General features: G+C 43.8%; 1 protein-coding gene across 1 annotated transcript; it reads right to left on the reverse strand.

Annotated features, from left to right (window-relative positions):
- Positions 1-7,435: 7,435 nt before the first annotated feature.
- Positions 7,436-27,395, reverse strand: LOC106611718 (sodium/hydrogen exchanger 6). Its single transcript, XM_014212219.2, has 16 exons — positions 26,576-27,395; positions 24,322-24,521; positions 23,600-23,677; positions 23,056-23,132; positions 22,819-22,931; positions 22,320-22,425; positions 19,678-19,819; positions 17,098-17,203; positions 16,881-16,969; positions 16,645-16,758; positions 16,290-16,401; positions 12,489-12,642; positions 12,243-12,273; positions 12,060-12,145; positions 11,761-11,866; positions 7,436-11,477 (listed from the first exon to the last, which is right to left on the reverse strand). Exons 1-16 carry the CDS (start codon positions 26,865-26,867, stop codon positions 11,199-11,201), a joined length of 2,085 nt encoding a protein of 694 aa, XP_014067694.1. The 5' UTR covers positions 26,868-27,395; the 3' UTR covers positions 7,436-11,198.
- Between the last annotated feature and the right edge of the window lie 311 nt (positions 27,396-27,706).

The raw sequence follows: 27,706 nt of genomic DNA on the forward strand, positions 1-27,706 counted from the left end.
GACCACTACCTTGTATCCTTTTCCCTCTCGCTCTCATCCAACACTTCTCACTCTGCCCCTACTCGGATGGTATTGCGCCGTCCCAACCTTCGCTCTCTGTCTCCCGCTACTCTCTCCTCTTCCATCCTATCATCTCTTCCCTCTGCTCAAACCTTCTCCAACCTATCTCCTGATTCTGCCTCCTCAACCCTCCTCTCTGCATCCTTTGATTTCCTCTGTCCCCTATCCTCCAGGCCGGCTCGGTCCTCCCCTCCTGCTCCGTGGCTCGACGACTCACTGCGAGCTCACAGAACAGGGCTCCGGGCAGCCGAGCGGAAATGGAGGAAAACTCACCTCCCTGCGGACCTGGCATCCTTTCACTCCCTCCTCTCTACATTTTCCTCTTCTGTCTCTGCTGCTAAAGCCACTTTCTACCACTCTAAACTCCAAGCATCTGCCTCTAACCCTAGGAAGCTCTTTGCTACCTTCTCCTCCCTCCTGAATCCTCCTCCCCCTCCCCCCCTCCTCCCTCTCTGCGGATGACTTCGTCAACCATTTTGAAAAGAAGGTTGACGACATCCGATCCTCGTTTGCTAAGTCAAACGACACTGCTGGTCCTGCTCACACTGCCCTACCCTGTGCTTTGACCTCTTTCTCCCCTCTCTCTCCAGATGAAATCTCGCGTCTTGTGACGGCCGGCCGCCCAACAACCTGCCCACTTGACCCTATCCCCTCCTCTCTTCTCCAGACCATTTCCGGAGACCTTCTCCCCTACCTCACCTCGCTCATCAACTCATCCTTGACCGCTGGCTACGTCCCTTCCGTCTTCAAGAGAGCGAGAGTTGCACCCCTTCTGAAAAAACCTACACTCGATCCCTCCGATGTCAACAACTACAGACCAGTATCCCTTCTTTCCTTTCTCTCCAAAACTCTTGAACGTGCCGTCCTTGGCCAGCTCTCTTGCTATCTCTCTCAGAATGACCTTCTTGATCCTAATCAGTCAGGTTTCAAGACTGGGCATTCAACTGAGACTGCTCTTCTCTGTGTCACGGAGGCTCTCCGCACTGCTAAAGCTAACTCTCTCTCCTCTGCTCTCATCCTTCTAGACCTATCTGCTGCCTTTGATACCGTGAACCATCAGATCCTCCTCTCCACCCTCTCCGAGCTGGGCATCTCCGGCACCGCCCACGCTTGGATTGCGTCCTACCTGACAGGTCGCTCCTACCAGATGGCGTGGCGAGAATCTGTCTCCGCACCACGTGCTCTCACCACTGGTGTCCCCCAGGGCTCTGTTCTTGGCCCACTCCTATTCTCGCTATACACCAAGTCACTTGGCTCTGTCATATCCTCACATGGTCTCTCATATCATTGCTATGCAGATGACACACAATTAATCTTCTCCTTTCCCCCTTCTGACAACCAGGTGGCGAATCGCATCTCTGCATGTCTGGCAGACATATCAGTGTGGATGACGGATCACCACCTCAAGCTGAACCTCGGCAAGACGGAGCTGCTCTTCCTCCCGGGGAAGGACTGCCCGTTCCATGATCTCGCCATCACGGTTGACAACTCCCTTGTGTCCTCCTCCCAGAGTGCTAAGAGCCTTGGCGTGACCCTGGACAACACCCTGTCGTTCTCCACCAACATCAAGGCGGTGACCCGATCCTGTAGGTTCATGCTCTACAACATTCGCAGAGTACGACCCTGCCTCACACAGGAAGCGGTGCAGGTCCTAATCCAGGCACTTGTCATCTCCCGTCTGGATTATTGCAACTCGCTGTTGGCTGGGCTCCCTGCCTGTGCCATTAAACCCCTACAACTCATCCAGAATGCCGCAGCCCGTCTGGTGTTCAACCTTCCCAAGTTCTCTCACGTCACCCCGCTCCTCCGCTCTCTCCACTGGCTTCCAGTCGAAGCTCGCATCCGCTACAAGACCATGGTGCTTGCCTACGGAGCTGTGAGGGGAACGGCACCTCCGTACCTTCAGGCTCTGATCAGGCCCTACACCCAAACAAGGGCACTCCGTTCATCCACCTCTGGCCTGCTCGCCTCCCTACCTCTGAGGAAGCACAGTTCCCGCTCAGCCCAGTCAAAACTGTTCGCTGCTCTGGCACCCCAATGGTGGAACAAGCTCCCTCACGACGCCAGGACAGCGGAGTCAATCACCACCTTCCGGAGACACCTGAAACCCCACCTCTTCAAGGAATACCTGGGATAGGATAAAGTAATCCTTCTAACCCCCCCCCTTAAAAGATTTAGATGCACTATTGTAAAGTGGTTGTTCCACTGGATATTATAAGGTGAATGCACCAATTTGTAAGTCGCTCTGAATAAGAGCGTCTGCTAAATGACTTAAATGTAAATGTAATTACATAGATAGATTTAATGGCCTCATTAAAAGGATGACTTGTGTTGTTCAAAAACGAATTAAGGATGAACAGTTTGACATCTATGTTAACCATACAGTATGCATGCCGGTATTCCCCAGTGCATAAGCACCTCCATCTTTGGTAAGAAATATATTTTGCTGAAAGAGATTGCAACCAGATGAGTCACACTCAGCCTAAGTAGATACAGTAGGTGTTTTCTTGCTTACCCCTCCACCAGCCTGAACAGCTGTGTTACTACAAAGGTATAGCACAAGTAAATATTATTTAGGATACAATGGAACCACACACGTTCTATCATGTCAGGTACTGTATCAACGACATAAGAATAACCATATTTTCTATTCTTTCAGTCATATCAAAGCATCATTCTATCAACATAGATAGAAATTGCTTGACTTTACTATTGGCATTTATGGATGGGAAATCCCAGGGGGGTTCACACCCCTCTCCCAGTGGTTCTGTTACCCTGCTGGAAGGGCTCCTGGTTGGGCTGCCAGCCGCGCTGCCAGGTCCAGTATGATTAGCTGTCTCAAGGGCATGGCAGGAGGCTTGGCTGGCAGCTCAGCTTTTGTAAGGATCTACACATTTTTTTAATAAGCTAAAACGCTAAAGTATCCAGAGAGACCTGGACTCAATTTACACTGAACAAAAATATAAACACAACATGTAAAGTGTTGGTCCCATGTTTCATGAGCTGAAATAAAAGATCCCAGAAATGTTTCATACGCACATCAAGCTTATTTCTCTCAAATTTTGTACACAAATTTGCTTACATCTGTGTTATTGAACATTTCTCCTTGGCCAAGATAATCCATCCACCTGACAGGTGTGGCATATCAAATTAGCTGAATAAACAGGATGATCATTACACAGGTGCACCTTGTGCTGGGGACAATAAAAGGCTACTCGAAAATGTGCAGTTTTGTCACACAACACAAGTTTTGAGGGAGTGCGGAATTGGCACGCTGACTGCAGGAATTTCCACCAGAGCTGCTGCCAGAGAATTGAATGTTCATTTCTCTACCATAAACAGCCTCCAATGTTGTTTTAGAGAATTTGGCAGTACGTGTAACCAGTACGTGCAACCAATTTGGCAGTACGCCAGCCCAGGACCTACACATCTGGCTTCTTCACATGAGGGATCGTCTGAGACCAGCCACCCGGACAGCTGATGAAACTGTCAGAAACCGTCTCAGGGAAGCTCATTTCTGTGCTCGTCGTCCTCACCAGGGTCTTGACCTGACTGCAGTTCGGCGTTGTAACCGACTTCAGTGGGCAAATGTTCACCTTCGATGGACACTGGCATGCTGGAGAAGTGTGCTCTTCACGGATGAGTGCCTGTTTCAACTGTACCAGGCAGATGGCAGACAGCATGTATGTCGTCGTGTGGGTGAGAGGTTTGCTGATGTCAACGTTGTGAACAGAGTGCCCCATGGTGGCAGTGGGGTTATGGTATGGGCAGGCATAAGCTATGGACGACAAACACAATTGCATTTTATCGATGGCAATTTGAATGCTGTGAGATACCGTGATGAGATCCTGAGGCCCATTGTTGTGCAATTCATCTGCCGCCATCACCTCATGTTTCAGTATGATAATGCACAGCCCCATGTCGCAATGATCTGTACACAATTCCTTGAAGCTGAAAATGTCGTGTTCCAGTTCCCGCCAATATCCAGCTACTTCACACAGCCATTGAAGAGGAGTGGGACAACATTCCACAGGCCACAATCAACATCCTGATCAACTCTATGTGAAGGAGATGTGTCGAGCTGCATATGGCAAATGGTGGTCATACCAGATACTGACTGGTTTTCTGATCCATGCCCCTACTTTAAAAAAAGTTTCTGTGACCAACAGATATCTGTATTCCCAGTCATGTGAAATCAATAGATTAAGGCTTAGTGGATTTATTTAAATTGACTGAGTTCCTTATGTTGAAATTGTCGCTTGTTGCGTTTATATTTTTGTTCAGTGTAAATACCTCCAATTTTATTTTTATGGTGTCTTTTACAATTTCATAGGCAATGGATGCCTAACATGTTGGCTAAGGCTCCAGTCCACTTACAACAAGTCTATGGCAATAGTCAGCTAAACTTATCAACAAGAATAAAATGTTCTCTCAAACAGTTGTTACGTAACTTGGTTTCAGTTTGTGTATATCTCTACTCCAAAGTCACTAATCTGACCATCTTCACTCTTTAGAGATTTGAGAGTCATAAATGATCATTTAAGAGCCACAGATGGGGATTTGAGAGCCACAGATGGAGATTTGAGAGCCACAGATGGAGATTTGAGAGCCACATATGGGGATTTGAGAGCCACACTTTTCGCTGAGAGAAATTTGGTCGACTTGAATCTGTAATGTTTTCTAGGTGTCTGAGCTTACGTAGAGCTGGTGTTCCTTTCTACTGAAGGGGAGGGTAAAGGCAGACACACTAATCTGGTTACTGCCGTCTCTCTCGCTCTCTCTCTCTCTCGCACGCACGCACGCACTCTCAAGCAGAAACAAATGCACAGTATCACAGAGAAAGCTCCCATCTTCTCTAAGAGAGATTGACATCTCACTTAGTTGTAAACAAGCACTGGTGACACAGTTAATGAGAGTAAACACATACCTCTCTCTGGGCATTACTGGCATGACTAACAACACTTCCCTTCCGTAAACTGACGATGATGAGACCCTGCCATTGGGCCTCCTCTGTATGCTAATGAGGAGGATGATGAAGGTGATGCTATTGTCTTCCTGTAGAAACCAAGGGCATCAGTATTGAGATTCAACAACCACTCTGTAAATGAAAGCATGACATATTTCCTGGATGACAGCTTTTCCTGACATACTGCCACAAATTTAGCGGAAGAAGAATCTTAGACAGGTGTGCTATGTCTTCCATTGTAATTTGAGGGTCTGGCTGGCTAGCAGAGTTAGCTACCTCATGCCATGTGTTTGCCATGACATTTAGCTTTCCTGTCCCCGTTACAATTTAGTAGGTGAGGAGTGGTTGCTAAGCCACCATACACTGTGAAGACTCACAGACACTCCATACAGGGTCAAACTTACAAGAGGCTCAGCCAAGGAGATGCATTTCTGAGAGGTGTGTGTGTGAGAGAGAGAGAAAGATAGTCACAGAGGGTACTGGCATTCAAGAGAAGACAGGCTATGTGCACACTGCCCACAAAAAGAGGTGGAAACTGAGCTGCACTTCCTAACCTCCTGCCAAACGTATGACCATATTAGAGACACATTTTTCCCTCAGATTACACAGATCCACAAAGAATTTGAAAACAAACCCAATTTTGATAAACTCCCATATCTACTGGGTGAAATACCACAGTGTGCCATCACAGCAGCAAGATTTTGCGACCTGTTGCCACAAGAAAAGGGCAACCAGTGAATTGTATTTATTTATTTATTTCACCTTTATTTAACCAGGTCGGCTAGTTGAGAACAAGTTCTCATTTACAACTGCGACCTGGCCAAGATAAAGCAAAGCAGTGTTACACAGACAACAACACAGAGTTACACATGGAATAAACAATAAACAAGCCAATAACACAAAACAAGTCAATGACACAGTAGAAAAAAAGAAAGTCTATATACAGTGTGTGCAAAAGGCATGAGGAGATAGGCCATAGTAGCAAAGAATTACAATTTAGCAGATTAACACTGGAGTGATAAATGAGCAGATGATGATGTGCAAGTAGAGATACTGGGGTGCAAAACAGCAGAAAAGTAAATAAATACAGTATGGGGATGAAGTAGGTAGATTGGGTGGGCAATTTACAGATGGACTATGTACAGCTGCAGCGATCGGTTAGCAGCGATCGGTTAGCTGCTCAGATAGCTGATGTTTAAAGTTGGTGAGGGAAATAAAATAAATGAAGAACAAACTCCATTGTAAATACAACCCATATTTATGTTTATTTATTTTCCCTTTTGTACTTGAACTATTTGCACATCGTTACAACACTGTACACATGACATTTGAAATGTCTTAATTCTTTTGGAACTTCTGAGTGTAATGTTTACTGTTCATGTTTGTTGTTTATTTCACTTTTGTTTATTATCTACTTCACTTGCTTTGGCAATGTAAACATATGTTTCCCATGCCAATAAAACCCTTAAATTGAAATTGAATTGAAAGAGAGAAGAAAAGGGGGTGAGAGAGACAATGGAGGGAAGGAGGGAGGGAGAGAGAGAGAAAGTGGCAAAGACCCTCAAGAGAACATAAGGTCGTCCCAGTCTCCCTTTAATAAAGTTGATATTTCCTCCCTGTGCTTTAATGGAACCAAACAGGCATTCTGGAGTTGTGCCCTTATTAGGAATGTATCCTGATACTGAGGAAATGTGCTGGAGGGAGAACACCTAACAATCTGGCAGTAGAGAGTCGCCTCTCATCTGAAACACATCTCCTCTCTGGAATGGTGAATGGGAAATGTCTATCCCTAGACGATGGTTAGGGTCAGGACAGTAGTGTCTCGTGACTAGGGAAAACTCTGGGTCCTATTTATTCTTGGGTCGTCACTCGTCAGAAATTGATAAACCCGGCCTATTTCTAAAATGTATCTTCTTAAAATAGGACTTTTAAACCTAATCTTAACGAAGACCTAAAAGCTCATTTTTGTTTTCATCATTTATTTATATTATAGCCAATTTTGACTTTGTGGCTGTGGTAACTAGTGGCAATCTTATTTTTGGTCAGGAAAATCTCCAAGTGCACCTCCCATACCTACATCTGCTCTGGGAGGAAAACTTACCCCACCTCAGCCTGTCGGTCCATGAGAAGGATTCTCTATGGAGAGGTGAAAAAAGAAAAGAGATGGCTGAGACTCAGGGGTTGAAGGCCAATGCTGGTGGAGAAATTACTGGGATGAATTCAGTTTTTCCCTGTTCTCATTCCCAGCCAAACCTTAGGGGAAGGTCAGGACTGGACTTTCTGGATCTGGTAAGCTATTAGCTAACATTACATTCTTCCACCGGGACATGTTCAGAGACAAACCAGACCGTGTCAACATCATCATGTTGATGTGAAATCAGCAGGTCAATAAGGAGACATTACAGAGGGTTCAATCAAAAGCACAGGCTTTGTTTATTGACCATTGCACGCAACTTGAACAGGTGAGAATATTTACAGAGATGTAAACAGTCAGTACCGGCAACACTGAGGAAGCACAGTGCGACACACACAGCGAAGTAGCAGTATAAACACATCGCACAGTCTGAAAACACAGAGTACAACAAGCCCCTTTGGTCAGCTACTTCAGACTAGTGTCAACGTGTTAATTACAAGTTACCATAGTTACCATTCATCGTTCAAAACAATAGAACACATACTGTAAGAACAGTACAGGCAAGGTATAAGGTGACCTATAATGGGTCTTTTTTGACATTACATTACTTCATATGTTAGTTATAGACTGGTACACAGTCCTGATCTGGCTTGATTTCTTTTTTTCCTTAAAGTGAAGACGGAGTCAGAGTCAATGGCATGGAAAAGCAAGGAGGCCAATCTTGTTTCTCTTGGTTACATAGATCATAACAACCTGTACATCAATGGATACAACCCTTCCGTTCGTGACCTCTGACAGTTATGACATGACTCCATGAGTTTCTACTAAAAATCATAATTCACAGGATTCATGTCAATTCCTTCATAACCCCAACAAAAGCCGGTTAAAAACAGCAACACAAACATGACAAATGGAACTTACAAGACAAATCTAACTCAAACAAAGGTTTCTTAAAAGACAAGTGCAAATGCTGCGCCATCGCGGACACTCGCCGTACTTCCCTTCTTCCTCAAGAATAAACAAAATAGAGAGAGAGAAAAAAACTATATATAAAATGGTGGGATGAAAAAATCTTTTCCTGCACATTGTGGTGTCAAGAGGCATGCTTGATAAATAAAAAAACTCACACGCCGTCAGAGGTTCCTGCACAACAGGAGATAACACTGGGTGGTCAACAGGAGATAACACTGGGTGGTCAACAGGAGATAACGCTGGGTGGTCAACAGGAGATAACGCTGGGTGGTCAACAGGAGATAACGCTGGGTGGTACACTGCCCTCCTCTACCCCTCCCTCCCCAGGTGCAAAAGTGAATAACATTGAATATAGGTAGAATGTCAACTATTTCTCTCTCTACCTCCCTTTCCTCTTCTCCTACCCTGTCCCTCTTTGTACTTCCCTCCTACCCTGTCCCTCTCTTTGTACTTCCCTCATACCCTGTCCCCCTCTTTGTAATTCCCCTCCTACCCTGTCCCCCTCTTTGTACTTCCCTCCTACCCTGCCCCCCTCTTTGTACTTCCCTCCTACCCTGTCCCCCTCTTTGTACTTCCCTCCTACCCTGCCCCCCTCTTTGTACTTCCCTCCTACCCTGCCATCCTCTTTGTACTTCCCTCCTACCCTGTCCCCCCTCTTTGTACTTCCCTCCTACCCTGTCCATCCTCTTTGTACTTCCCTCCTACCCTGTCCCCCTCTTTGTACTTCCCTCCTACCCTGTCCCCCCTCTTTGTACTTCCCTCCTACCCTGTCCCCCTCTTTGTACTTCCCTCCTACCCTGTCCCCCTCTTTGTACCTCCCTCCTACCCTGTCCCCCTCTTTGTACTTCTTTCCTACCCTGTCCCCCTCTTTGTACTACTACCCCCCCCCCCTACCCCTCCCTCCCCAGGTGCAAAAGTGAATAACATTGAATATAGGTAGAATGTCAACTATTTCTCTCTCTACCTCCCTTTCCTCTGCTGCTACCCTGCTCCTACCCCCCCCGCTCTCTTTGTCTCCTCTGTAATGCTGTCTGGCACGGGGCCTGATTCCATCCACATCAACAGTGCGTCGTCAGGGTGGTGTCCGGTCAACACTTCCTGCTACACCACATTAACAGCCACCACTGATCCCAGACCAGTCACAGAGCCAACCCCCATGTAGCCAAGCAGCTCAAAGGAGCTACTCACTCTGGTGCCAGACTTCAGCTATAAATCAACCCAACACCCATACACTGTAGCGCGAGGCATATAGGAAACATTAGACTCTAATATAACCTACTGTATGATTATTTTACACAAATAAAGTATTGCACACATACATTTTTCTACAAGTGATCCCTACCAGCTTTTCTCTAAATATCTACTCTGAATCAGAAGTGATTGCTTCAAACATATCTTCGTATAATTTCAATAACAAATATGTCTGTAGTTTTGGATCATTTAAAATCGAAATGTTATGATTCCAACTGGCCTATTCAAGTTGTTTCTGATAGTATGTACCAATCCTTTGTCACATCATACAGTACTAGGGACAATATAATCAATAACTCAAGGCAGTTAACAGTTGAACTGCGGTCCACTACATACAATGTAGCTGCAGCACCTCAACAATGTTTGACATGGACATGCTCAGGCCATTTCCATAAATAATCCAACCAAGCAAATTCGATTTGAAATAGAATTGAATAAGAAATTAATGTTTATCCAGATAAATTTGCCAAAAACAAAGCAAATTAGATCCTTAATTATGAGCTACTGTAACATGTTCCTACTCCGGTGAATAAACCAGATAGATCTTAGCCAGTAGGAAGCAAGGGCTTAGCCCAGATGGAAGTACACACTAGGTTTGATTTGAGTAACATTTCAATCCCTAATGTCAAATATACACCATGTTACACGTGTATAGTATTAGAATTACAGTGAAAACGAGGATGTAGCTAAAGTACTTATAGTATGTTGCAAAATACATTAAAGTTTTTTCAGGCTGCCTGCACTCAATTTTCATCAAATGTCAATGAAGGAGGAATGGCACCAACTTTCCCCGTACAGGAGATTTAGAACTCGCACTCGAAACGACAGCCCTTCTTTCTGCTTCTGTGGTGAGTGACATCAGCTTCTAAAAGAAGGTGTCAAAACCTCCCAAAGTCACAGTCTGAGGTCATTGTGGGAGATCCAAGACGTGTGCTAGGTTACACAGAGCGAGCTGAATTATATTGTTAGCTTGGTTGAACCAGGCTAGAACATCGTTAACTATCTACAGACCAATGGCTCAAAAACACAGGCAGCCTGTCACCCGGAGAGAGGTCGCCACCCAGTGGACGGAGGAGTGTATCACTTCTAAAAAGGGAATATAAACTTGCGGTCACTCAGGCACTTGATTCTAACCGTATGCATAGCAACACAATGCAGCGCCGAGCCACTTAGTCAGCCAGCATCCCTTGGATCACACAGAGAAGGCAGAAACATTCAGAATCAGACCCAAAAACAGGGCTACAAAACTCAGTCAACCCCTCGACCTACCCACTCCCCACGCGTTAAAAAACTATGTTATTATGGACCCTGTGATACAGAGACAAATGGTATTAGCTAAGCTAGCTGTTGCACTGTGACCTCCACATCCAGACTAATGCATGCGTATAGACGACTCTGCAGCGCTACGGTGAGCGGATTGCCACGTGATTTCAGTGTGGTCCTGTTAGAAGACAAACTGACAAAAGCTATCGGTTTAACCAAATCAAAAGAAAAAGGAAACATGAATAAATAATTCATATTATAATGATGGCAACAGGAGTAGAAATGAACAAACAATAATGAGGTAGACATGGATTAACCACTTGAGAAACTCAAAGAGGAGAGGCAGTGGGGGAGAGAGAGAGAGACAGATGAGGAGCGGTATGAGAGAAGAGGAAAGACAGAGAGAGTGGAGAGAGAGAAAGACAGACAGAGAGACAGACAGACAGAGAGAGACCAGTCTCTTGCTGATCTTAGTTGATCTAATTCCTGCAGCCTGCGGGGAACAGGACGTAGAGTGAATTGGTCATCTGGCTAGCTGGCCTCTCTTTCGCCTCACATCCGCATGCGGTGACGTGGGTCGGCGAGCGGGGGCTCGGAGTCGTCCATGGGCAGGACCAGACGAGTACCCCTCATCACCAGCTCGTGGTCCCCGTACGTCAGCTCGCGGTCCAGGTCATCAGCGGAGATGATGGCGGAGGTGGTGCCCGCGGGCCCAGCACTGGTGTGGGCGCCGCTGGCGTCCGTGCTCACAGTGATGTCACCGTAGGTCAGGCTGATGTCCCCGTCCGTCAGGATGAGGTCCGAGTCGTCGTCCTTCAGCTGGCACTCGTTCTGGTGGCAGGAAAGAAAGATTTTAAAATAGGTTACCACTAGATGACATTCTGATTATGACAACTATCACTAATCAAATACTCCTGCTATAACTGAACTAATGCTTTAGCTTTGATGAAATCAGCAACTCTTCATTTGCGTTCATTCAAATATACACTATCCGCTGTGATACTCATTAAAACAAAGAAGAAAACACTTCCTCACACATGTCATCACGATTACCATAATCCCCCTAACAGGGTCACGGGGTTAATAGGAACACATTTGGTTTGTGAGGCCTGACCTCATAGGCCTGTGGGCTGGTGAGACATCTGGCCAGCGGTCCACAGCAGGCAGGCATGGTGACGGTGAGTGGGGGGCCACTGTGGGTCAGGATGGGCTTCAGGTAGCTGGAGAGGGCGTAGAGTCAAGGCCTCAACTGTGTCACATAGTAACAAAACAAACTGCTCAAATATGTAATGGGAGACTTACTATAGGAGAACCATCCGCCTCTTCTTCAGTACACCTCTGCTGTAGGCTAGTATGTTATTGCAGTAGTTACACATATATATATACAATCAAATATATGACATCAAAGGATACTTGTGGTCAAAGTTGTACCAGATCCTGAAGAGCCAGGCACTCTCGTGTTTGGTGCTCCGCCGCTCTGATCCCTCTGTAATGCTCATCTGATGAGACACACAAGACTGATACAGCGATCCACTCAGAACAGACAATTACAGCATTCAAGTCAAATAAGTCAACTTTCAGAGTCTTAATACTCACTGTGTTATCTGCGTCCGAATCGACTCCAACACTGTTACAAACGCAGATACACATAAATGAGTCGACCAGATCACAGTGGTCACAGACGATCATATTGAAGATGGACAGGCAACCTTATGTGCTTTGTGTATCCTCGATTAGAATAAACATCAATTCAACAAAGATTTCGTTTGAAGGCAACAAAAATAAATAGGCAGACACCAACACCGACATCCCCTAACCTTTGACCCCCCGCGGTGGACCTACCGTATGTGCTGGCAGGAAAGCATCTGAGTGGTTCCCCCTCCACAGACCCACACGGTGAAGAAGACGATGAGGAGTGTGGTGGTGAACATCATCTGACGGGCGTATGTAGCCGTGTCCCGGATGGAAAGGGCAAAGGTCATCGCCCCGCGCAGACCTGTGGAGGAGGACAAATCAAATTTGTATTGGTCACACATATTATTGCGGTTGTAGCGAAATGCTTGTGGATAATGTAAGAAATAACACACAAAAAAAACTAAATACTGCAAAGTTTCTTAGGAGCCTGGATTCTTCTGGAAACAAGGAGGGGTAATACTGTGTGTGTGTGTGTGTGTGTGTGTGTGTGTGTGTGTGAGTGAGTGAGTGAGAGAGAGAGAGAGAGAGAGAGAGAGAGAGAATCTCCACAAGTAATATCACTTAAAATAGCTTTTTGTTAGATAACGTCGCTGGTGTGGGAACTCTGAACATTTCCAACTATAGTGATCACATGACAATCAGTCAAAACAGGTCCATAGGGGTCATTGAAACAACAGGTGCTGGTATGACTCAAGTTACTACATTAATATTCTATAAAGGATGTACTGTATTAGCAAAACAGCATCTCCTAAATCACCGGACACACAAAAGCAGACTCATAAATCAACATATACATATATAAAAAAGCTCTAGGACAAAAATTGGGAGGATATTTCAAAAAATTCCCCAAACATTTTATATACAGTACCAGTCAAAAGTTTGGACACACCTACTCATTCAAGGGTTTGTCTTTATTTTTACTATTTTCTACATTGTAGAATAATAGTGAAGACATCAAAACTATGAAGTAACACATATGGAGTAACCAAAAAAAGTGTTAAACAAATTAAACTATATTTTATATTTGAGATTCTTCAAAGTAGCCATCCTTTGCCTTGATGACAGCTTTGCATAATATTGGCATTCTCTCAACCAGCTTCATGAGGAAGTCACCTGGAATGCATTTCAATTAACAGGTGTACCTGGTTAAAAGTTAATTTGTGGAATTTCTTTCCTTCTTAATGCGCTTGAGCCAGTTGTGTTGTGACAAGGTAGGGGTGGTATACAGAATATAGCCTTATTTGGTAAAAGACCAAGTCCATATTATGGCAAGAACAGCTCAAATAAGCAAAGAGAAATGACAGTCCATCATTACTTTAAGATATGAAGGTCAGTCAATACAGAACATTTAAGAGCAGTCAAAAAAAAATCAGGTGCTATGCTGAAACTGGCTCTCATGAGGACCGCCACAGGAAAGGAAGACCCAGAGTTACCTCTGCTGCAGAGGATAAGTTCCTTAGAGTTACCAGCCTCAGAAATTGCAGCCCAAATAAATGCTTCACAGAGTTCAAGTAACAGACACACCTCATCATCAACTGTTCAGAGGAGACTGCCTGAATCAGGTCTTCATGGTCGAATTGCTGCAAAGAAACCACTACTAAAGGACACTATTGTGTCTATGTGAGACGCAGAGTAGGTGAACGGATGATCTCTGCATGTGTGGTTCCCACCGTGAAGCATGGAGGTGGTGTGATGGTATGAGGGTGCTTTGCTCGTGACACTGTCAGTGATTAATTTAGAATTCAAAGCACACTTTACCAGCATGGCTACCACAGCATTCTGCAGCGATACGCTATCCCACCTGGTTTGCGCTTAGTGGGACAATCATTTGTTTTTCAACAGGACAATGACCCAACACACCTCCAGACTGTGTAAGGGCTATTTTATCAAGGAGCGTGATGGAGTGCTGCATCAGATGACCTGGCCTCCACAATGAGATGGTTTGGGATGAGTTGGACCGCAAAGTGAAGGAAAAGTACACAAGTGCTCAGCATATGTGGGAACTTCCTTTAACCTGTTAGGGCTAGGGGGCAGTATTTGCACGGCTGGATAAAAAAAAATGTACCCGATTTAATCTGGTTACTAATCCTACCCAGTAACTAGAATATGCATATACTTATTATATATGGATAGAAAACACTCTAAAGTTTCTAAAACTGTTTGAATGGTGTCTGTGAGTATAACAGAACTCATTTGGCAGGCAAAACCCTGAGACATTTTCTGACAGGAAGTGGATACCTGATGTGTTGTATTACCTTTAAACCTATCCCATTGAAAAACACAGGGGCTGAGGAATATTTTGGCACTTCCTATTGCTTCCACTAGATGTCACCAGCCTTTACAAAGTGTTTTGAGTCTTCTGGAGGGAGATCTGACCGAACAAGAGCCATGGAACGATGATGGCCCATTAGACACCTGGCGCGCGAGTTCATGTTTGGGTACCCTCGTTCCAATACGTTATAAAAGAGTATGCATTCGTCCACCTTGAATATTATTCATGTTCTGGTTAAAAAAGGCCCTAATGATTTATGCTATACAACGTTTGACATGTTTGAACGAACGTAAATATATTTTTTCCCCTCGTTCATGACGAGAAGTCCGGCTGGCTTAGATCATGTGCTAACAAGACGGAGATTTTTGGACATAAATGATGAGCTTTTTTGAACAAAACTACATTCGTTATGGACCTGTGATACCTGGAAGTGACATCTGATGAAGAGAATCAAAGGTAATGGATTATTTACATAGTATTTTCGATTTTAGATCTCCCCAACATGACGGCTAGTCTGTATCGCAACGCGTATTTTTCTGGGCGCAGTGCTCAGATTATTGCAAAGTGTGATTTCCCAGTAAGGTTATTTTTAAATCTGGCAAGTTGATTGCGTTCAAGAGATGTAAATCTATAATTCTTTAAATGACAATATAATATTTTACCAATGTTTTCTAATTTTAATTATTTAATTTGTGGTGCTGACTTGACTGCCGGTTATTGGAGGGAAACGATTTCCTCAACATCAATGCCATAGTAAAACGCTGTTTTTGGATATAAATATGAACTTGATAGAACTAAAAATGCATGCATTGTCTAACATAATGTCCTAGGAGTGTCATCTGATGGAGATTGTAAAAGGTTAGTGCATCATTTTAGCTGGTTTTATGGTTTTGGTGACCCTGTCTTTGAATTGACAAAACATTACACACAACTCTTGTAAATGTACTGTCCTAACATACTCTAAATTTATGCTTTCGCCGTAAAACCTTTTTGAAATCGTAAAACGTGGTTAGATTAAGGAGATGTTTATCTTTCAAAGGGTGTAAAATAGTTGTATGTTTGAAAAATTTGAATTTTGACATTTATTTGGATTCAAATTTGCCGCTCTTGAAATGCACCTGCTGTTGATGGAGTGCACCACGGGTGGGACGCTAGCGTCCCACCTAGCCCATAGAGGTTAAGACTGTTGGAAAAGCATTCCTTATGAAGCTGGTTGAGAGAATACCAAAAGTGTGCAAAGATGTCATCAAGGCAAAGGATGGCTACTTTGAAGAATCCAAAATATATTTAGATTTGTTTTAAAACTTTTTTGGTTACTACATGATTCCACATGTGTTATTTCATAGTATTTAATGTCTTTACTATTATTCTACAATGTAGAAAATAGCAAAAATAAAGAAAAACCCTTGAATAAGTAGGTGTCCAAAATTTGACTGGTAATGTGTGTGTGTGTGTATATATATATATATATATATATATATATATATATATATATATATATATATATACACACACACACACAAAAAGGATAGCGTATTTTCCTTCACACGCCTTTTCTCTTCAAGTAAATACAAAGTTATTTATTCTGGTGACTGAACTTAAGCTGCATTTTATGAGAAAAGGAAATTGACAAGCTGTGGCGCCAGATCTCTGTCTGACCACGTCACACACTGTACCAGCAAACATCATCATGTGTTGGAAGTTGGAGCTGATCTTGTTCCTGCGTCCCAGGTTGAGCAGGAAGGACAGGGGGTAGATGTTGGCTGCTCTTCCCAGGAACACTGCCAGCTGGGAGGGGAACACTGTCAAGGAGGCCTCCAAACAGTCCAGACAAAGAAAGAAACCACTTCAGTCTACTGAATATTTACACTCTAAAAAACAAAAGCTATAGAATTTTTGTTCTTACCATGAACTTTCTGGTTTCACCAACTTTACATGCAATATATTCGATACTCCACATTAACTCCCTACAGTGCTACTAAATCAAAAGTTGAATATTAATTGAAGTATTATAGTTTTGAGTAAAGATACGAAAGCCCCGACGATGAAGGTGGGGTTGAAGATGTGGTTCTTGAAGGTGAACAACGCCAGACCCATGTAGGAGAAGATGAAATTCTCCGCCAGGAAGTTCAGCAGCTCAAACAACTACAGGACAACACAAAAACAACCTTCCAGGAACACTGATGGAACATCAACATTTAGCAGATGACCTTGCTGTCCAAAGTAGCTTGCCCGTAAATAACTGCAATGGTAAACATCGTCCTCACCTGTTTGGTCCTCTCCTGGGACTCAGGGGACAGGTTGTTGAAGGTGTAGTGAGCCTGAGTGATCCCACAGAACAGCACCGCCACCACACCTGCACACACAACATCAAGCAGACACACCCACATCGTGATTAACCATAATAAGCTGGGTGATGGAAAAAATAACCCGTGGGGTGGGACCATGACCTGAGTGTAGCTTTGCAGTAAGATGAGGGTTTACCTGTGAAGCCACAGGCCTCAGCCATTAAGAAGGTGCTCCAGGACATGAGGAAGAAGAGAGCCGTCTCCAGTAGCTGGAAGTCTCTCAGCTTAGTGAACTTAGTGACGTGAGGAGAACAGTCAAGGAGACAATACGACATGAAACACTACACTGACATTAGGAACACCTGCTATTTCCGTGACATAGACTGACCAGGTGAAAGCTATGATCCCTTATTGATGTCACTTGTTAAATCCACTTCAAATCAGTGTCGACGAAGGGGAGGAGACAGGTTAAAGAAGGATTTTTAAGCCTCCAGACATGGATTGTGTATGTGTGCCATTCAGAGGGTGAAGGGGCAAGACAAAATATTTACAGTGGGGGAAAAAAGTATTTGATCCCCTGCTGATTTTGTACGTTTGCCCACTGACAAAGAAAGGATCAGTCTATAATTTTAATGGTAGGTTTATTTGAACAGTGAGAGACAGAATAACAACAAAAATATCCAGAAAAACACATGTCAGAAATGTTATAAATTGATTTGCATTTTAATGAGGGAAAAAAGTATTTGACCCCCTCTCAATCAGAAAGATTTCTGGCTCCCAGGTGTCTTTTATACAGGTAACGAGCTGAGATTAGGAGCACACTCTTAAAGGGAGTGCTCCTAACCGCAGCTTGTTAACTGTAAAAAAAACACCTGTCCACAGAAGCAATCAATCAATCAGATTCCAAACTCTCCACCATGGCCAAGACCAAAGAGCTCTCCAAGGATGTTAGGGACAAGATTGTAGACCTACACAAGGCTGGAATGGGCTACAAGACCATCGCCAAGCAGCTTGGTGAGAAGGTGACAACATTTGGTGCGATTATTCGCAAATGGAAGAAACACAAAAGAACTGTCAATCTCCCTCGGCCTGGGGCTCCATGCAAGATCTCACCTCGTGGAGTTGCAATGATCATGAGAACGGTGAGGAATCAGCCCAGAACTACACGGGAGGATCTTGTCAATGATCTCAAGGCAGCTGGGACCATAGTCACCAGAAAACAATTGGTAACACACTACGCCATGAAGGACTGAAATCCTGCAGCGCCCGCAAGGTCCCCCTGCTCAAGAATACATATACATGCCCGTCTGAAGTTTGCCAATGAACATCTGAATGATTCAGAGGACAACTGGTGAAAGTGTTGTGGTCAGATGAGACAAATTGAGCTCTTTGACATCAACTCAACTCGCCGTGTTTGGAGGAGGAATGCTGCCTATGACCCCAAGAACACCATCAAACATGGAGGTGGAAACATTATGCTTTGGGGGTGTTTTTCTGCTAAGGGGACAGGACAACTTCACCGCATCAAAGGGACGATGGACGGGGCCATGTACTGTCAAATCTTGGGTGAGAACCTCCTTCCCTCAGCCAGGGCATTGAAAATGGGTCGTGGATGGCTATTCCAGCATGCCAATGACCCAAAACACATGGCCAAGGCAACAAAGGAGTGGCTCAAGAAGAAGTGGCCTAGCCAGTCTACAGACCTTAATCCCATAGAAAATCTGTGGAAGGAGCTGAAGGTTCGAATTGCCAAACGTCAGCCTCGAAACCTTAATGACATGGAGAAGATCTGCAAAGAGGAGTGGGACAAAATCCCTCCTGAGAAGTGTGCAAACCTGGTGGCCAACTACAAGAAACATCTGACCTCTGTGATTGCCAACAAGGGTTTTGCCATCAAGTACTAAGTCATGTTTTGCAGAGGGGTCAAATACTCATTTCCCTCATTAAAATGCAAATCATTTTATAACATTTTTGACATGCGTTTTTCTGGATTTTTTTGTTGTTATTCTGTCTCTCACTGTTCAAATAAACCTACTATTAAAATGATAGACTGATCAATTTCTTTGTAAGTGGGCAAACGTACAAAATCAGCAGGGGATCAAATACTTTTTTCCCCCACTGTAAGTGCCTTTGAACGGGATATGGTAGTAGGTGCCAGGCGCACTGGTTTGAGTGTGTCAAGAACTGCAACGCTGCTGGGTTTTTCACCCTCAACAGTTTCCTGTGTGTATCAAGAATGGTCCTGGTCCACCACCCAAAGGACATTCAGCCAACTTGTCACAACTGTGGGAAGCATTGGAGTCAACATGGACCAGCATCCCTGTGGAACACTTGAAACCTGTTGAGGGCAACTCAATATTGGGAAGGTGTTCCTAATGTTTTATACACTTAGTGTATACATTACACAACTCACTATACACTAGCTATTGCCACCATGGCAGAGATGTAGAAGAATGGCTCAGACAGCGTGGCCAATTCTCAGTTCCCACATTTCATGGAGGAAGGGAAAATTGCAGTGAACTAGTTTTGAAATGGAAGAAGGCAGTTTTATCCGTTTTGTTTAGTTTTTTTTTTTTTTTACAGAGAAGCTTAGAGAATTAAGTTTTACATATAGCAACAAGCAAGTTGATCATTCCAAAAACCATAACTTCATACATTCTAATACAAGAACAAAAGCATTTCCATCTGTTTCTAACCTTGACGTTATTGCAATATCAATCTATATATTTCTAGACACTCAAATCACACAGGAAATATATCCCTGCATAAAGGATATGAGTGCTGTCATGACCCCGGTGGCCACCCCCAGGGCGAAGGATCCACTGAAAACACCCAGGAACACCCCGAAGGACTTCAACATGGCCATAACCTCAAAGGTGTGACTGTTGTCCCCCTCCGGCTGGTACGCCACGATGGATCTGGTACAAACACAGTCAATATTAGAAAAGGTACAACATAACAGAACAGTTCAGGTGGCCTACGTGGGTGGATGAAGTGTTATAAGGCTGGAAATGAAATACTGGTATGTACTGTAGCATTTCTGGAGCCTAGAAAGAATGTGCTTTGCTTGCAGAATACTTAAAGAAAACATTGGTAATTTGGTAGAATTACAGAACTAAAGAGCTGCTTTACAATGTGCTTCCATCCTGAGAAGGTGGAAAGTCTTGAATAATCTGCAACCCATTGATATCAGAACCAAGGTATGGTATATTCCTACAGACCAGGGGAGGGCTTAATCCTAGTGGCCCCCATAACTGATGATCAGAACGGTCCTAGTGGCCCCCATAACTGATGATCAGAACGATCCTGGTGGCCCCCATAACTGATGATCAGAACGATCCTAGTGGCCCCCATAACTGATGATCAGAACGAGCCTAGTGGCCCCCATAACTGATGATCAGAACGATCCTAGTGGCCCCCATAACTGATGATCAGAACGATCCTAGTGGCCCCCATAACTGATGATCAGAACGATCCTGGTGGCCCCCATAACTGATGATCAGAACGATCCTAGTGGCCCCCATAACTGATGATCAGAACGATCCTAGTGGCCAGAGACTACACTGTATAGTACTAAGTACTACCGTTTGCATGCCCAGTCTGTTTGAAGTGCAGATGGGTCTCTTAGGCAAATACGTTGTGGCTTGCTTTCATAGTATCATATGGAAATCATTAAGGAATGATGAGATCGTACTAAAGTATGTAAATATTTGTGTATGGACATCTGCTAGTAAGTACTGTACGTGATGCCATTCTTTTAGTAGCAATGTGCTACACTAGATCCATCTTCAGGTATTCCAGCTACCAAGTTAGATCCATCTTCAGGTATTCCAGCTACCAAGTGAGATCCATCTTCAGGTATTCCAGCTACCAAGTGAGATTCATCTTCAGGTATTCCAGCTACCAAGTGAGATCCATCTTCAGGTATTCCAGCTACCAAGTGAGATCCATCTTCAGGTATTCCAGCTACCAAGTGAGATCCATCTTCAGGTATTCCAGCTACCAAGTGAGATCCATCTTCAGGTATTCCAGCTACCAAGTGAGATCCATCTTCAGGTATTCCAGCTACCAAGTGAGATCCATCTTCAGGTATTCCAGCTACCAAGTGAGATCCATCTTCAGGTATTCCAGCTACCAAGTGAGATCCATCTTCAGGTATTCCAGCTACCAAGTGAGATCCATCTTCAGGTATTCCAGCTACCAAGTGAGATATATCTTCAGGTATTCCAGCTACCAAGTGAGATATATCTTCAGGTATTCCAGCTACCAAGTGAGATACATCTTCAGGTATTCCAGCTACCAAGTTAGATACATCTATCCCTAAGAACTTCGGCAGAAACACTTCAACAGCTTTTCATTCAATTCAAACTGGAGGAACTATTAGGCCTAGATATTGAAACTGGTAGAATATGGGGAACCACTCGTGAAAGATTAGCTGAAGCTTGGAATTAGTGATGTTAGATAACATGTTAAAATCCAAATGGAGTCAATGGAATGGAAACCACTTGTTTTATGTGATTGATACCATTCCATTGACTCCATTACAGCCGTTATTATGAGCCGTCCTCCCCTCAGCAGCCCCCACTGGACGTAACAACAAATTTGTATCACCCAAACAGCAAATCACCAGGATTCCATACCACCAGAACCAGGTTGCAGTTTTAATTGGTGCCTCAAGATTTTCCCTAATGCATACCTCTGGATCTAATATGGGCTCAATACTCAAAACTTTAACGTTCTGCAAACACCTGACGAACTTTGATTTGAGTGAACTATCCCTTTCTGGGTTGTACTCGTGCTGTGGTTCATATCTGCTATCTGGAGTGTAATGGTTGGTCATTTGCCGTGCATGTTCTAACGACGCAAAAAGAAACCACTGCAAAAGCGCTGGGCTAGCACACCAGTTCAGGGGAGTGTCTCGCGTCACCGCCACACCCTCTACCCACTGATTGGCTCCAGGGGCGTGCCGCACCCCCGCACTGAGCCAACCATAACACAACCGAATTCTGAAATAATAAGAGTTCCCAGCAGAGGGAATGTAGTGGTTAGGGTTACCAAAAGGTCAGCCTCACACATTCCACAGTATTAATACTAGGCTTGTTATTGGTATAGTGCCAGGTCACAACGCACAGGACAATTCATACCAACAAGTTGTTTGAGGGTGTCTGTGTGCACATGTCCATGAACCTGTGTGGGTGTGTAGGCCAAACGCCCCCTTATCCTGCCCAAATATATATAAAACTTAAAAAACGTTTAAAAAAGTTCCAAAGCACATCTGTTGAAAGATGAGGTTTGTCAGCCAAAGCTTCACAACAATGGATCGCAAAGACAAACACAAAACGTCACAACGTGAGTGTGTACATACAGACGCACAGACAGACGGTAGACAGGTGGGTCAGGTTAAGACGGAGGACTCACGAGGACAGCACCACGGCCACGGCGTCGTTGAGAACGCTCTCTCCAAACAGCAGAACGTACAGATCCACGTCCACCTGCAGCTCGTTGAAGATGGCCAGCACCGTCACTGCAGGACGAGAGACACAGTAACCCACTTTAGACTGTCTACAGAATGGCACAATGACATGCAGATGGACCCCCAAGACCACATTCTAGAATGTAAGACGGGCAACATATAGTTGGCAACATTCTACTAGAATGAACCCACAAACAGAGCCCTATAGGTTAGAAATAGTTGGTGGTGTGTGCAGTCATAACATTCAGTAAATCAGCCTATGCTATATTCCACAACTCACATTATTCCAGTCACTAAGATAATTAGTGGCAGTGCATGTATTTGCATCTTGTGAATCAGGAAAACCCCCTTTAAATAACTATGAATGACTAGGCATATTACTAGTGAAGCAAGCGGTTGACCATTATGTACTAAAGATGTGACTGAGGTGAACGGGGTCCGTACCGGGGTCAGTGGCAGAGACGATGGCTCCAAACAACAGGCAGTCAGTGAAGAAGAAGTCCCCGTCAAGCTGTCCCACTTGCTTCATCAGTGTGACACAGCCGTACATCAGCAACCTGTACAGAGATAGAGATCATACTTCTTCAGCTGAGCATTTCTCTGACATGTCACACAAAGGACTAACGGTGCATAAACACACAGAGGTAATGCATACATGTATAATACAGGGTATAAACTCACCCAATGATGAAACATGATATGACTGTTCCCAGAAAGGCATAGGCTAGGATGGACCCCATGTTCCTGAAGAAGTGTCTCTGGGAGATAGAATTAGATGAAGGATTAGGCCTAAATATTACCCAAGAACAAATCAACACTGTGATTTAACTATCGTTTAAAGCTACAAATATGTAACTTTTTGGGCGACCTGACCAAATTCACATGGAAATGCGTGTGATAGATCTGTCATTATCATTGAAAGCAAGTCTAAGAAGTGCTAAATCTGTTCTGTGTGCACTATTTCTATGCTCCCCATATTTAAGTTTAGTGTTTGTATCTTTTACTTTTGGTTTTGTACACCAGCTTCAAACATCTGAAAATACAATATTTGTGGTTATGGAAAATATTTCTCACTGCAGTTTAGATGGTACAATGATTATCTACACTATACTTGCTTGTTTTATCACAAACTGAAATTAGGCAAACTGTTAGCATTTTAGCAACCAGGAAATGGCAGAGCGATTTCTGCATAGAGCATCTTTAAACAACTAACTACATGTCTTACCCTCTTCAGACTGTAGCCGGCATGGAAGATGATGGGGGGCAGGAGGATGTTAAAGAACACTTCTGGGTCAAAGGTCACCTATAGAAAAGAGGAAAAACACAAGAGGGATTGTATTACATGACTGAACTGTAGTGTCCCACTGACTATGGAACTAATAGAACCTGTTATTATTAGTTAGAAACTAATTAGAACTACGTAATAATAACTAACAAGGGTTCTAAATCCCTTTTCAATTGTGTTGCTGGATGAAAATATTGCTAGTTGTTATGTTTGTTAATCTAATGTCCTACGGTTAGGCCTAGTTCTGATCAAGCCTCTTTAGGCTGACATCAACTCTAAGTCCTAAATGGCATCAAGGAAAGGTTTATTGTCTCTGACCAGGTGACACAGCGTTTGCATAGAACAGAGCTGAATAGTGCTCTGTAGGCTACCTCAGGACATGACTGATTACATATGCTATGCTCCGAGTTATACACAGTCTCATGAGTGTGTGTCAGACAGTGAGTAAGTGTGGAAAATGTCTAGGGAAAGATTGAGAATGAAATATGTCAACAAAGGCAACCTACTTGCCCGATTCGTACTAAGCCTTCCAAACAGCAATTCAGATATGAAGAAACACTTTCAGACAACAACAATTCCATCTGTAAGCATCCACTGTTTTGGTCAGTCAAGCCATTCATATGCGTCACATTAACAAGGACCACATCTGTTTGGGACTCTACCTTGCGAAGCATCTCGTTGTCTTGTACATCATTGATCTCAGAGGGGCTGATCTCACCCTTCAGACTGTACTCGTAGAACTTGCCACTGACGTTGACGAGCAGTGTGGGCGGGCTGGCGTTGACATGGCAACTGAGGGTGACGTTACTAATGTCACGGGGTACGTGGATACCATAGCGCAGGACCACCCCAACCAGCACACCTGGAGGGAGAGAGCGGGAACAGAGGGAATTAAATGGGGTGAACAAACACAGAATTGCACCTATGAAAGCCCCTACAGTACATGCCACAAGGCAACCCCTGCTAACTGGGTTCACAGTTGTCCTCTCCACCCTTAAAGCTGGTACAGCAGCACCTTGTGAATTGTAAATAAATAACCAGGTAACAGGCTTCAGGGAAGTGCATGGAGTGTAGTAGAGAGTATTATACTAAACTACAGTAAAACACTGAAGCAAGTTGGACCTTCCTGGGTGTATAACACAGAACGGTATGGGTTTAGTGCATGCACACAGTCGCAAAACTGATCAGGCATGAATATTGTTTCCCAACAACAGAGATGTACACTGAACAAAAATATAAACACAACAGGTAAAGTGTTGGTCCCATGTTTCATGAGCTGAAATAAAACATCCCAGAAATGTTCCATACGCACATCAAGCATATTTCTCTAAAATGTTGTGCACAAATTGGTTTACATGCCTGTTAGTGAGCATTTCTCCTTTACCAAGATAATCCATCCACCTGACAGGTGTGGCATATCAAGAAGCTGATTAAATAGAATGATCATTACACAGGTGCACCTTGTGCTGGGGACAATAAAATTGTGCCGTTTTGTCACACAATGCCAGATTACTAAAGTTGAGGGAGCGTGCAATTGGCATGATAACTGCAGGAATGTCCACCAGAGCTGTTGCCAGAGAATTTAATGCTAATTTCTCTACACTAAGCTGCCTCCAATGTCGCTTTAAAGAATTTGGCAGTACGTCTAAGCGGCCTCACAACCGCAGACCACGTGTAACCACGCCATCCCAGGATCTCCACATCCGGCTTCTTCACCTGCGGGATCGTCAGAGACCAGCCAGCCGGAAAACTGATGAAACTGTGGGTTTGCACAACCGAATACATTCTGCGTAAATTGTCGGAAACCATCTTAGGGAAGCTCATCTGCATGCTCGTCGTCCTCATCAGGGTCTTGACCTGACTGCAGCTCGGCGTCATAACCGAATTCATGGCCACTGGCTCGCTGGAGAAGTGTGCTCTTCACGGATTAATCCCGGTTTCAACTGTACCGAGCAGATGACAGACGTGTAAGAGGTTTGCTGATGTCAACGTTGTGTACAGAGTGTCCCATGGTGGCAGTGGGGTTATGGTATGGGCAGGCATAAGCTACGGACGACAAACACAATTGCATTTTATTCGATGGCAATTTGAATGCTGTGAGATACCATGATGAGATCCTGAGGCCCATTGTTGTGCATAATCACCCATGTTTGGGATGCTCTGGATCAACATGTATGACAGCGTGTTCCAGTTCCCGACAATATCCAGCAACTTCGCACAGCCATTGAAGAGGAACGGGACAACATTCCACAATCAACAACCTGGTCAAACTCTATCCGAACAAGATGTGTCGCGCTGCATGAGGCAAAAAATGGTGGTCATACCGACTGGTTTTCTGATCCATGCCCCTACTTTTCTTTTTTAAAGGTTTCTGTGACCAACAGATATCTGTATACCCAGTCATTTGAAATGCATAGATTAGGGCCTAATGAATTTATTTCAATTGACTGATTTCCTTCTATGAACTATAATTCAGTAAAATCTTTAAATTGTTGCATGTTGGGTGTATATTTTTGTTCAGTATAACATATTGATACAGCCATTCTAGGACTCACATAGACCTAGGCATTATGTTGTCTCTACCGCATCCCTATAGGAATGACAACACTGTCAGCATATTTCCAGGTAATGTTAAAGGAATACTGTGAGAGTTGGTCCTTGTTCTACTTACTCAGAGCCCGATGAACTCGTACATACCATTTTTTTATGTCTCTGCGTGCAGCATGAATGAAGTTAGCGGTAGTTTCGCGAGACAATGTTAACTAGCGTAGCCGCAATGACTGGAAGTCTACAGGTATATTAGAAATGCTACATAAACATGCAATGACCTGTATAGCTAACGACATAAACAATATGACGATGAGTAATAATATCAATGACATCATGCTGACAAGTGGGCCTCTCACCCATACTCACCATAGATCATAGCTAGTCCCGTTTCATGCAAAAACCTGAAACGACGGTGCTTGAATAACCATATAGTTAAAATCGTGAGGGTTAGGAGCATGATGAAAATCAGCAGGTCGGCACTGTCTTGTCTGTGGTTATCTTCAACCTTCCTCTCTGTTACGATGTTCTCCATGGCACTATCCTCTGCCCTGCAAACACTGATGCAGAACGACAAACAGGTTAGAACGGTCAAGGCTAACGTCTTCGACATCTTCCGAGTAGCGTTGACTCTGAATTTATTGTAACCCATGTTGAACATTCAATTTTCAAGATAGTGGCTGCGTTGTCGTTATTCGAGGTTTCTAGATATATATTTCACGCGAGATAACTAAGCGGAGACAGCAACAGTAGATTGATGTTTTCCTTCTCTTCCGTGGGGTTTATCGGCGGTTGGCATCAGACGTTATGGTGCATTATCGCCACCTTCTGTACTGGAGTATGGGCCAGAACTAGGGAGAAACTCAATTCTACCTGCCAGCCCCGTAGCTTTTAAAAAATATAACAAGATATTTGAGACTATATCTAATAATGTTCTACTCAATATAATGTTTAAAATAATTTCCTGTATCCCCTTCTCCCTCATACTAGATCTCATCTTCTCTCTTTCCCTCTGATACTGCCCACACTGTAGCAATACATGCTCCGCGGTCTCTGTTTCCTGGCAATAATCACACTTTCCTGTTGGATGCTTTCCTATCACAATTAAAATCTTATTCAATCGGCTGTGTCCCACTCTTAATCTTCTAAAAATAGCCTCCTCTCTTCTGTCCCTTCCTGGCGATGGATGGTTCCGGAAGGGAAAATGTTTTTCGTTTCCGTATTGCATTTTTTTGTTGTTCAAATTAAAAGTATTTTCGGGTTGATAAAAATAAAACATGATAATGCTGCTAATTGTATGTGCCCATATTGGTGATTAATGTGTCAAACTATATATTGATTTGTATATATTATTATTAACTCTTGAGATATAGTTTTTCTGGTCAGAACTCTTATTATGAAGTTTGCTTTGGATTTTGACCGGGAAGTTAAAGACGTCACTCCAGTAGTACGATGGTTACTAGTTACCACAGCCACAAAGTCATAAACCCCGCCCATACA

Source organism: Salmo salar, chromosome ssa09, assembly GCF_905237065.1.
Source record: "Salmo salar chromosome ssa09, Ssal_v3.1, whole genome shotgun sequence".
Lineage (NCBI taxonomy): Eukaryota > Metazoa > Chordata > Actinopteri > Salmoniformes > Salmonidae > Salmo > Salmo salar.

What these genes read in the sequence shown, in the direction of transcription:
- LOC106611718 (XM_014212219.2), bottom strand. Translation starts at nt 26,867, where the DNA reads ATGTTCAACATGGGTTACAATAAATTCAGAGTCAACGCTACTCGGAAG. An exon ending in ATATCATGTTTCATCATTGG is followed by an intron (nt 22,932 to 23,055) that starts GTGAGTTTATAC and finishes ATCTCTGTACAG; the next exon opens with GTTGCTGATGTACGGCTGTG. An exon ending in TGAGGCCTGTGGCTTCACAG is followed by an intron (nt 16,970 to 17,097) that starts GTAAACCCTCAT and finishes TTGTGTGTGCAG; the next exon opens with GTGTGGTGGCGGTGCTGTTC.